General features: G+C 38.5%; 3 protein-coding genes across 7 annotated transcripts; 1 reads left to right on the top strand and 2 right to left on the bottom strand.

Moving 5' to 3' along the window:
* Positions 1-1040: 1040 nt before the first annotated feature.
* Positions 1041-2123, bottom strand: LOC128889641 (translation machinery-associated protein 16). Its single transcript, XM_054147408.1, has 5 exons — positions 1992-2123; positions 1804-1895; positions 1568-1708; positions 1356-1504; positions 1041-1295 (listed from the first exon to the last, which is right to left on the bottom strand). The coding sequence occupies exons 1-5, from the start codon at positions 1992-1994 to the stop codon at positions 1078-1080; spliced, it is 603 nt and encodes a 200-aa protein (XP_054003383.1). The 5' UTR covers positions 1995-2123; the 3' UTR covers positions 1041-1077.
* A 135-nt stretch (positions 2124-2258) lies between these two features.
* Positions 2259-4352, top strand: LOC128889640 (uncharacterized). Its single transcript, XM_054147407.1, has 5 exons — positions 2259-2663; positions 2933-3042; positions 3100-3198; positions 3270-3389; positions 3449-4352. The coding sequence occupies exons 1-5, from the start codon at positions 2334-2336 to the stop codon at positions 3561-3563; spliced, it is 774 nt and encodes a 257-aa protein (XP_054003382.1). The 5' UTR covers positions 2259-2333; the 3' UTR covers positions 3564-4352.
* Positions 4334-8792, bottom strand: LOC128889634 (glutamate receptor ionotropic, NMDA 2C-like). 5 transcript variants are annotated; one of them, XM_054147397.1, is made up of 9 exons: positions 8325-8792; positions 8017-8201; positions 7112-7296; positions 6644-7051; positions 6368-6535; positions 5798-6296; positions 5213-5478; positions 4747-4997; positions 4334-4582 (listed from the first exon to the last, which is right to left on the bottom strand). In XM_054147397.1, exons 1-9 carry the CDS (start codon positions 8473-8475, stop codon positions 4530-4532), a joined length of 2166 nt encoding a protein of 721 aa, XP_054003372.1. In that variant the 5' UTR covers positions 8476-8792; the 3' UTR covers positions 4334-4529. The 5 variants fall into 5 exon arrangements, with proteins under 5 accessions (XP_054003372.1, XP_054003370.1, XP_054003371.1 ...); XM_054147395.1 differs by having other exon boundaries at positions 4334-4997; positions 5798-6000; positions 6070-6296; positions 8325-8784; XM_054147396.1 differs by having other exon boundaries at positions 4334-4997; positions 5798-6000; positions 6070-6296; positions 6644-7036; positions 8325-8784.
* Between the last annotated feature and the right edge of the window lie 2652 nt (positions 8793-11444).

The raw sequence follows: 11444 nt of genomic DNA, 5'->3' as shown, positions 1-11444 counted from the left end.
CGAAGTCGAAGCGCTACCAATCTACCGCGCTAGACAATCTACCGTTGTCTGTTGCTATGCATCATCGGCTGCATCAACCAATATTACGTTGACCGATGTGAAACGTTTACCGTTTACCATCCGCCAGCTATCGGAACTTGCATAATCCCGATACGATTATGCGTAACAGTTACTCCATTTCACGAGAACAATCATAGTAGCTTTCCTTTCTACTTTTCTTGCTTTGCTCGTAAAGCGCGGTATGGTTTCTATTTACGTTCTTGTATAGAGGAAATTATCAAATCAATTGCATTCGAAGCAGTGTATGTATATCTCGTACTATCCACGATAGGTAGGCTAAAAGTCGTGAGTAAATCGAAGGTTATCGGCTTATTATATGGAGGCAGAGTACACCGATAATTTAGCAAAGCAAAAGCCTCGCCAACTTTCACTCTTATTCACGTGATCACCGCCCTCCTCTCTGCTTTTCTCCACTAGAATGATCCATGCTCTTCCAGAGAAGTATCCTATAACTCCAACTGCGCTAAAAATCCGTAGTATATTATTCCACCTACCCGAAAAATAAAGGAAAACAGAAGTCGATAAATCTTCTGTCAATTTGCATTTCGTTATGAGCCATTTTATTCCTCGGTTACTTCAATTGAATTCCATTTCAAATATGGCGCCGCATGATTTGAAGAGTACCAATTTACGAAAATGGTTAAAGAAGTAATTTCTCTGTGTATTTGTGTAATAGGAAACAGCAAGTGAAATGAAACAAAGGGAGATCCAGGAAATACAAGAATGGAGTTCGGAGGATTTGCGGCCTGCACACGACTCATTCACATGTTCCAGTTTCGTTGAGTATTTCGCAATCGAACTTTTTTCTATCGTGATTTCTTTCTTCGCGACACCTTTGTTCCCTGCTGGAGACGAGAACGGTGCATTTAATGCAAACATCGAATTATGCAAGCGAAAACAACGGAGAAATTCACTTTCGCTCCTAAAAAAAATAATGGCTGCCTTGGAGAGGTAGTTTGAAAGATAAGGTAGAAATAAAAGTATATAGTAAATTTATTATATAGAAGATTTCGTTCGTTATAACAAAGTATTTTCGACATTTTCGAACGTAATTTCTTCCGCGTGATTTCCTAATTTTTCGGGAATTTCTTTCGAGTGTTTGATTGCTTTCTGTAAAGCATCGTTTAAATGTTTCTTGCCAAACCTTCTGAATTTAAAATTAGTCATGTACTTTAGTTCGCCATTCCATTTTCGTAACATCTCGCACTGAGACGCATTTAGAATATCCGGAATTTCTGAAACACAGGAAAAATTGGAAATGGATAGGCACACTGTAACCATTTTTAATTGCTCACCAATTCCACATGTATCGTACTCTTCTTGCTCACGTTCCTTGGTCATCCTTATAACATCTTCCCTGCTGGCATGTTGTCTACTCCTTTTACCACCTACAGAATGTTTTATGTTGATTTGTTCCAACTCTTCGTCGTTTCTTGATATGTATCTATAAATTAGATACAGAATTTCAAATACTTGTAACTCAGAAACCGATTCCTTGTTTACCTACGTCTCTAATAATCGAGCAGTAAGTTCTGGAGTATAAGGACACGCATCCTGTACCATGTGTTCTTGGATCCATAACATTTTCTCGCCTATTAAGTTCTGCTTAATCATATTACCCATTTTTGTTTTCTGTCTGTTCGATATTCTGAAACCAAATGCATTTCTTATATCTTCTCTGAAAACTTAGAAGTACTTGTTAGATATAAAACATTCGTATAATTCAACAGTAATATAATTTACTTTTTCGCTCTTTTTGCAATAGCAATAGACTTCCTGCTATTTGGATGCACAATCTTTTTCGCCTTCAAGTACTCCTTTCTCATTGCAGCAGACTGAAAAAAAGAAGTATTGTTAAGCTACTACAATTTAGCGTGAGAACAAGGAAGCACTTCACAGTCCAAATCGAGTATAGATAAACTAAACCTTACCATGTTTCTAATTTATTGCGTGTATTCCACTTTCTAACCTTAAAAACCCACGAATAAGCATGTAATTCCCCTAATATCTCGTAGCAGATACAGTAAACAGTATATCGGTGTAAGCGGGTGCCACCTATCAGCAACAGAGGGAACCTTGTATAAGTATTTCTTATCATCACAATGTGTAGGTCAAGAGCTTCAAAATTTGTCTTCTGTTTCAAACTGTTTTTAATATGTTTGTGTAAAGATTGAAATAACAACCTATTACAGATATTAGTGTTTTTATTAGGTACGTATTAATGAAGTTTGATTCAAAAGAAGTATCTAAAAGCTTGCAAAACTTTCATCAGGATGGAGACCATTTTGAAAGGAAGAATGATGGTGAAAATCTTTTTCGTGATACTGCTTCTTTTAATTTTAATATCAAATGGGACAAGTTTTGGTAGAAGGAGATCATCGAGCTGTCGCAAAGGAAGCGAGCAGATTTTAAGCGAATCAATTGTTCAAAATCCTTTCGCTGATCAAAACGCAATAGATCATTATTACGACTGTGACACCACTGAATTTGGCATAGTGCAGAAGATTCCGTATTTGCGTGCCTGTTCCTCGTGCGATGCCATAGAAATTAACTTCTCATCTGCTTATATTAGATGCGGAATGTGTCTCGCCATTGCTGACAAGGTTGTTGAAATGTTCCTTGTGAAAATTTCAATTTTTTCTAAACAGCATTGTATCTGGTACATTTTACTTCTCGAATAGCGATAAAAATAATAAACATCGGGTCAGAAAATATTTGATTATGTAACGAAATACATGTTATGCGCAGTAACGAAAGATTACAGCTAACAGAGGCACGCAAGGATTTATTTATCTTATATTCGTTACATCAGACTAAAACGATTTACAAAATGAATGTAAAGTTATGCAACTACTGTTCAATTTTATCTCAGATTAACCAAACCCTCTTGGACGTTTACGAGATGATGACGCCGGGCGCGTGTTACAACGATACGGAAATCGAACTTCTTTTACGAACCATTTGCAACAACTCCTTCGAATAGTAAGCCGAAACACCGTTTAAGCTTCAGTTCATTCTAATACTGGCATATCTTCACAGTTACAGTCTTCGAGAAGTCGATGGAATAAGGTTCATCTCTGATAGGTTACCTGGTTCCATTTTGGTGGCCACATCCGCGGATGGACTTTGGGGAAAGAAGTCAGTACGATGGCGATAGCTACCGATACGCATTTCGCATTTTCCTCTTATTAAGTTTGATATCTCTTCAGATTGAGAGACCTATGCCACTATTATCTCGGCGAGATCGGCGAGGTGCAACTTTTCGAGCAATGGCAGGAATGGTGCGAGGACGACGAAAAGTTTCCCAACCTGTCGAACGTCATGTGTAGGTAGGAAGAGAATCGAGATATGTTCTTCGACACTTTGTTCTAATTTCGGTGATTCGCAGAAGCTTGGTTGGAACGTTACGAGACTGCAGAAACATGAACGACATAAATAAATACGAGTCCCCTTTCAAAACGTACAACGCCAAAGTAAAAATCACCGGCACATACGGAAAATGAAATTTTTATATCGTTCGAGATATTTGATAGCTCTTTACATATTTTGTGCACCTTTATTCCAACACAGAAACTGCAAAATTTATGAAGAATTTATTTCGTGTTTCTTATCTTTTTTCATGCATATGAATTTACTATAAGCAACTTGTGATAAATGATATCAATTTCGGAAATATACATTTCTACTATTTTCAAGGTTGAGTATTTTTTTAACAGCGGTAATTACAGAAATGAGTAATTGGTCATTACTTTAATGACATTCATCGGGATATAAGCAGCATAAAAAAATGATAAAAAAAAACATCGTAAAATTAGTACGCGTCCATATGACTTTATACGGATAAATCACGTTCGCACTTCATGTTATCACTAATTCTTTATCTCCTTGGTTTAATTAAAGACATTCTTCCATTCTGTTTTAAACATAAAAGCTCCGGTGTATCTTTAACCGTCGTCTATTGACAAGACAAAGAGTCTTCGTGCATGTTACGTTTTAACAGAGTACAAAGTTCGCCGTGTTTTTTTTTTGTGACAGATCATACGATTATTATACACACGTACATAGACCCACACCTAGTTTTTAATACGACTAAGATTGATGTTAGTCACTTTTTAGTCGCTGGTAACAGAATTTACTTAACGACGACGTAATACATTTTCACGGTTAATTAGTTCACGATTCGTTCAAAATTGCTGGTTGTCTAGGCTAAAGTTTCAGCTCCAAAATAAAAAAGACAAAATACAAATCGGAGGTCCTTCTTATTAAAAAAAAAAAAAAAATAAAAAAAAAAACTTCATCGACGAAACGGGAAAACCGTATTGTCTGTAGGTCTGTCGTCCTTCTGGGTGTTACAGTGTTTCTTCGTCGACAGAATGGAGAAGCTTACGCCGTTGATGCTGGCCCGTGTTGTCTTATAGAATCTCGGCTCGAAACGGGGTCGATCGATTTCCTCGCCCGAATTTTCCACCCTATCGTCCTCTTTTGCCCCGACGGGCGGTATCGATTTCCCCGGTCGTATATCCTGCGTGACAATGGAAGAATCCATTACGTTGTTCTTCGTCGAATCGAATCGCGTTGCGTGATTCGTGCAAAGATCATGCTGTTTGCCGCGACGAGGATACAAATGCAAATGAGGAAACTGAGAAAACGGATGGAAACGCGGAAAATGAGATAGATTGGACAAACTGGGCATCAGGTGACTCTGACGTATTCCTCGCACGATGGTATTCTTCATTTGTCGCCTCTTGTTCCAGATCCTTTCGGCGATCCAGATCGAAATGGCTGTCAATCCTCCCGCGATCAAAATGAAGAAGGCGGAATAAACGTCTGCTAATCTGGCGCTGTGGAAGGTAGTCGGTGATTTGCATTGCGGCATTTCTGGCAGCATTTGCTCTGTTATCCTGTTCAGGACTCCTCGTTCTCGTATCCTCAGAATGCTGAAAATTTCCCTTAAAATGTAATTCATTTATTATGTAGCACGTACAAAGATTAGTTTCTATACTAAATATGTTTTCTGTTCTTTTTCCAAGCACTGCGCAGCCTTTCAAGAAGAATCATTGTCTCGAGCCCCTAGCTGCGAGAAGTGTTTCAAATCCGATACGTTTTTCGGGGCGATTATAAGGATTCGTATTTCGGAATAACGGTCACGTACTTGAGATTAATAATTTTCTTGTAGGGACAAGAGTTTGCCATCGGTAGTGCCACCATCGTGAAGGTTTGGGGAAGGGATAGTTCCTTCAAGGTACATCGCTCTTGAATTAACGTCGTCCTGAGAACGCGTCGGGCAAGGGTGGCGCTGACAAAAAATCCGTATTGTCCTTGCACCGCCTTCGTGAGACCGGAAGTCGTGTCTAATCGGGACTCGCGATTGTTGAATGCTCTTATGTAAAGCTCGCGAAGATTGCTGTCGTTCACGTTCTAAAAATGGTAATCAGAAATCAAATACTTAAATAAACGTTGACCATGGAAAATTGTTCTAAATACTACAATCGTAGTAAGTAGGAAATATGATAAACAATTATTTTTAAAAATAACAAAGAGATAGCGAAAGTTACTGTCATAATCTCTTCCTTTGACGAATACATTACATAACACTTTTCTATAACCTGGAATAATTTTTCGATAACCTGGGATAACGAGTCCCACTTGCCCTTGAAAGGCAAGATAATAAACCGATACACGTTTAGGTTCTTATTTACAAACGTGAAACGAAATATTTCTGGAACCGCGAACTCACTCGAATGTATTCGTCATCCGTGATGCTGTATCCCAATTTGAAATTGTGCGACAAAAGGTCGGCGATAGATTTGATGCCGCTTGCTTGAACCGATAGTATAGAGGTAATGAATCCAGCGTACGCGTTGTACATTACCAGAGCAAACATTAGGCTGAACAATAATACCGTTTTTCCTGACGGGCTGCGCGGTGTCCACGGCGAACCTGCGTTAAGTTTCAATTTAATTCGAATAAATAAAATCGTCCGAGCGACATAACCGTGGAAAATTAAACCTTGCATGCACATTATGCTGATACACCACAGGGCTGCCTCCCCTATTCCAGCCCGTTTTTCATCTTCGTGATGCAGAACGGTCTTTGCAGCGTAAATGATCATCCCCATCGCGATCAGTATCGCAAAATACGTAACCGCGACGCATCCTAAAAGGCAATTGTTGAAAGGCTGGCGAAATATATCTCTCATGGTACCGCTTTCCAGTGGGTGATAATAAATATTTCTCCTATATAAAAACATGGAGCACGGTAGTACATTTCTTTTTACGTTTCGATTTGGAAACTTGAATATTCTCACATGTAACGAATTAGAGGATGGCTGAACGACATTTCGGCCTGTCGTTCTTCGTTCACGGTTATATATCCCAGGCCTATGTCAACAGTTCCAGCGACAACGTCACCGAGGAGATTATTCCAAACTTTATTGTTCAAGGTGCCGAGTTTTTCATGTGGCACCAACTCTATGCTGAAGAAATGTATAGGAATACTATAGAAACGGACGAAGGTATCGTACGATTTCTTCGAATTCTCATTAAATCGTAACATACTACTTGTATTAATTTCACTAATTCACCTTGCATTTACGCTGCTCGTTACGAATTTAGCGAAATCGAGAAGCGGCGCGATATCGTTCGCCTCCACCTGATCCGTGACGTCCATTTCCCCATCGATCGTTCCGTTCAATACACCAAAAACGATCGGAAGTCCGTTGAAGTCGTTTCGGAGCTTGACACTGATCGGGTTCTGAAGCGTCCAAGAATCTGGATTCCAAGAACCCAGGAAATTGGTCACTAGGCTCGTGTTGTCGGTATATCGGATCTTGTAAACGTGGACAAAGTAGAAGACCACCGTCCTGTTCTCTATAACGGCGTAGTTCAAGTTAATGGATCCGTTCTCGTCCATCCTCTTCAGGGGAGGTTCTCGAAACTCGAAGCGGTCCGTATAATGTCGCAGATGGAAACAGGTCCTGGCAAAATTAGTCCTGGTTGTAGTGAAAGTGAAAGCTCTGTAATATCTATAGCTCTGTAATAATCATAGCTACCTGTTCCAGTAGGTCCGCGATAATTTCTGAATCGCAGCATGCGACAGGGAAGACGTTGCGACAATGACGTCACTGTCGATGCCAATATTCAAATGACGTAAAACGTTGTCGATGGTCGAGTCGGTGTTTTTTACGGTTATCATCAACCAGGAAACGTAATAATTGAATAGATATTTTTGAGAAGCCTGCAATTTAGTCAAGCAAGCCTTCATCGACGATTGTTTGGAAAAGAAGCCTCGCAGAGAACAATTTCATTGTTCCGCGTTATCGATTTGTATGGATACACCTAATCATCTTCATCTTAATTATTCCAGTCATTATGAGGTCTACCATATATCGGATGCTATTCGATCGACTTATCACGTATTCCTATCGAGTGTTGCTAACTGCAGCCACGCGAACTTAATGTACTGAGCATTTAATAATAGTAATGAATATACGATGCAACTTCTACAACGGGATATTTACAAATTTAATAAGATAGCTATCTTAGCCATCAGGGGCAAATCTATCAAGACGCAGAAGAAGATCGCCTCCGACCCCCACCGACCACGAAAAAACCTAATTTGTCAATTTTTAAACATTACATAGTATATACATGAATAAGAAACGCAGCTCGTAATTTACCGATGAAAATTTTCAAGCACCCAATTTGTTAACGTTATGTATGATTTCGTACAAGTTGAATTGCGAATACTCGCTTACGTATTGCTCGATAGAATTATAATTTGCAAATGACAAGACCGGCCAAAGAGCAAATCGTAAAATTAATTAACTTCCACAAGTTACGACTCAATTATTCGATATGCTTGCCTATCAATTATTTAGCCAATCAAGTATTTCGACGAATAAAGTTCGTAGCTGTTCTGAAAGTATTTCACGTGTTATTTATACACGTTACTCACCACGTGCAGAACATTCTCAGGTGATGTGAGATTCAGCCCGTCCAGCAGGACGATCGATCCAATTCGATGCTTTTGGATCATAAGAGCATCAGGTATGTTGGGATTGATGGCTGACTGAACTGACACGCTGATTCCTCTTTCGGCGAGACACGATATCAAAGGTCTCGTATAAGCGAACACACAATCTGTGCAAAAACACGCAAATAAATCATATCTAGTCACACGCCAAGAATTTATTGCTGTAATAAATGCGAAATTTTTTGTAATATTTCAACAATAAATGGGAAGAGAAAACTCAATTTTCTTACCTAGAGAATTTAAATTTTCAAAGAGCACTATTTGATCCCAAGACCTCCGTTTAGAAAATTCCAGGATTAATTGCAACGTTAATGGCGATGGTAGGATGCAAGTACTAGTTGCCATGCATAACGTTGTCATTATAAAAAATACCGTTCTCATTTTTCTATTAACAGAGAATCTCGTTTATCTACTTTTTTAACAATGGACTTTCATTACAAAAACGTTTCTTCTACTTTTTTGCGACCATTGTCTGACGCGCACTACGTGTTTTCAGACTACAGATCAATCGTCACATATTCAAGAGTGTAAATCAATATTTTTTACCTCAGAACGTATTATTTGTTTTTATTTTTTATGATTCAATTTAAGAGCGACGCCTACATTGAATTACCATTTAGTTACTTGTACTTTCCAAGTAAGTTTCGCACATTAAATATACACTATTTTACATAAATACTAGGAAGAAAAAACCCGTGAGATATAAAACAACATTTATTTGTCCCTCGTGAAAGTCTTGAAAGGAATTCTTCGCCGACACCCACACGAATCACGAAACGTCTTGGACAGCGATCGAATATAGACTGAGGAACAACTCACAGAGTCCTTTCGACTAGGCCTTTCATCGCGATAGAAATTAACTTTTGGATAGTGATCAGGGCTACACCCCCGTTTTAATTGGAATTCATTGCGCAAGCAATATAGCTCCTTCCTAATGACACATACCCAGGAGAAAAAATAGAGGCCGCATAACGAATCGAAGTCCAGAGTTCAAGTGGTGAACAGTTCCTCAAAAATTATCGTTCAACCTTTCAAATGGACGGGTAGTCGCCGAGAAAAGTTTCCCAACAGTTTTGAAAAACCGGTTTAGAAAAAAACACGTTTAAAGTTTGAGGATCGATATGCGTATGGTAGGACGCGCTCTACGAAAGGTCTTTGTTAATATTTCGAGTTGCAAATAACTAACATTCTCAGAGTTTCAATTGGTTATATTTTACTCTGATAGTTGTGGAATAATCATGCAATGTAATTAGGGAAATTACAGACAATTGTTAAAAGCAACAGAATTGCGAGGTGAAATAGGGTCACTTATTTGGGAAAATCAGCGCTGTGGTTATATCGACGTTTGTATACAACACCCCTAGACTTGGACAATGATGTGTCGATAATAGTATCCACTTCGTGTCGACAGAAAATCGATTGATTTGATGCAATCGATGCGACTGTTGAAATGAATCCGCGTTACCTACGAAAGCTCACTCTCGCAGCTCCTTTGTTAATCGTACGTCAGTACTCCCTGTAAGCATCGCAAAGATTTTCTCATTTTTTAATATTTTTTGTCGTCAAATATTGAAATCGCAGTTGGCCATCGATGTCATTAGCAGTTAATTGACAAATCATACGAAATCGTATGATGTCGCATACGCAACAACATCGCGGATGATGACAGTTCGGCGATAAACAATTCGTTCGAATGATACAACACAATGAAAGTGTCGAGTCGTGTGAGACGTGTATGATAGCAGAATTAACGCTTCAGAACGATGACTGATGTTTACACGAGTCCAAAGTGCATTAACAATTCGCCGATTCGCTTGGCCGAGTTGCACCATTTCTTTTTTCTTTGGTGGTTTTATTCTTTACTTTACAAACAATGCATATTCATGTACAAGCTCAGAGTTCTCGAACTAGTGGTTCCACTGGAATTAATTCGTAAAGGATTAAGATTGTTTCCGGTATCCGAGGTGGTGCAACCCCCTCATCCGTTCCTCGCTTCAAGGAAACGAATTAATGTGACCCGATATACAAGAACTGCATTATGTATATCGAAACAGGGTGAAAGGTTCAGAGTATAAGGCTGTACTACAACCAAAGTGTCTTCTAGAAAAGTAACAGAGAACCGACATTGACAGTAATGCTGTTTTTCCCCATGGCATTCGAAATGTCATGTATAAATTTATATGTATATTCAAGGCGTGTCCGTTCGTAAAATAAGTTAAACGATTGACGTCCACTCTTCGAAGGATGGTTTACAAAAGAATTCAAAAAAATAATAAAAATCTAGCATTTCGATCTTATCTTCTCATGGTTTTATCCGTTTGTTTTTGATAGTTTTTATATTGGCTATACGAGTTAGAGTTCCGTGATGAAATTCAAATTCTACGAGAGCGTGTAACATCAGTTGACGATTCTAAAATTACGTCTACTTTGAAAATAACTGATTCGCAGTACGCTATCCGATCATCCCGTTGCATACGATATTGTATGCAACGATTGCAAAAGTGTTTTTGCTCAAAGAGATTCGGGGATTTCCGTTATGCAATGTGTAAGAATGTCAGAGATAAACAAAAAATTCTTTTCCAAATAAAAGCATTGAACGACAAGGTATAAATAAATACAAAATGCTGTATCTGTTATCCATTGAATACATATTTGCACTTTAATTATGATATAAATTACTTGATAAAGAGACTCTTTCAAACAGTACATGAAAATGTAAAAGAAATATACATGTCGAAACGATTAACCTTCTCCTTTTCGATGTCGGTTAAAAATTCAACTTTCATCCAGGTGAATAAACATCGCAAATAAATCGCTATGGATTGATCATTTCCAAAGACTGTTTTCTTCGCTGTTACTACTCTTACTCGAACAAAATTATGCTTCTCTGTTCCATGGAGATATAGTAGATCACCGACTACATAACCGACTGGAGATAACTCAGATCTATCGCAATCAAAGAGAATTCATTTGAATTAAGTCGTTTTTAATACAGGTAGTTTGATTGCACATAATAGATTGGATGGTGCGCTAGCAAAAAATGACTAATAGAATGCGTGATTTCATGGTATGTAAAAAGTGTATGAAACATTACAAAAAAGTGTTTACCGTTTTCGTGGAATCGTCGATACGTCTTTTTCTTTTTATGTACAGCAACAAGCGTGATGACGAAGCCGACAATCAAAGAGAAAAAAGGAAGACAAAGGATTCAAGATGTTTCCACAAAATGTTCATAGTAAAGTTCACGGAAGCGGTGTTCTCGTGTGTAAGGTAAACAGAGAAATTTTCGCGAGTGTCACGAGCTCGCTAACACAGAGAAAAGACATGGGTGTGTGCTTAAAATTCCGTCT

The sequence above is a fragment of the Hylaeus anthracinus genome, unplaced genomic scaffold (genome assembly GCF_026225885.1).
Source record: "Hylaeus anthracinus isolate JK02 unplaced genomic scaffold, UHH_iyHylAnth1.0_haploid 11997, whole genome shotgun sequence".
NCBI lineage: Eukaryota > Metazoa > Arthropoda > Insecta > Hymenoptera > Colletidae > Hylaeus > Hylaeus anthracinus.
This window is presented reverse-complemented; position numbering and strand designations above follow the sequence as displayed.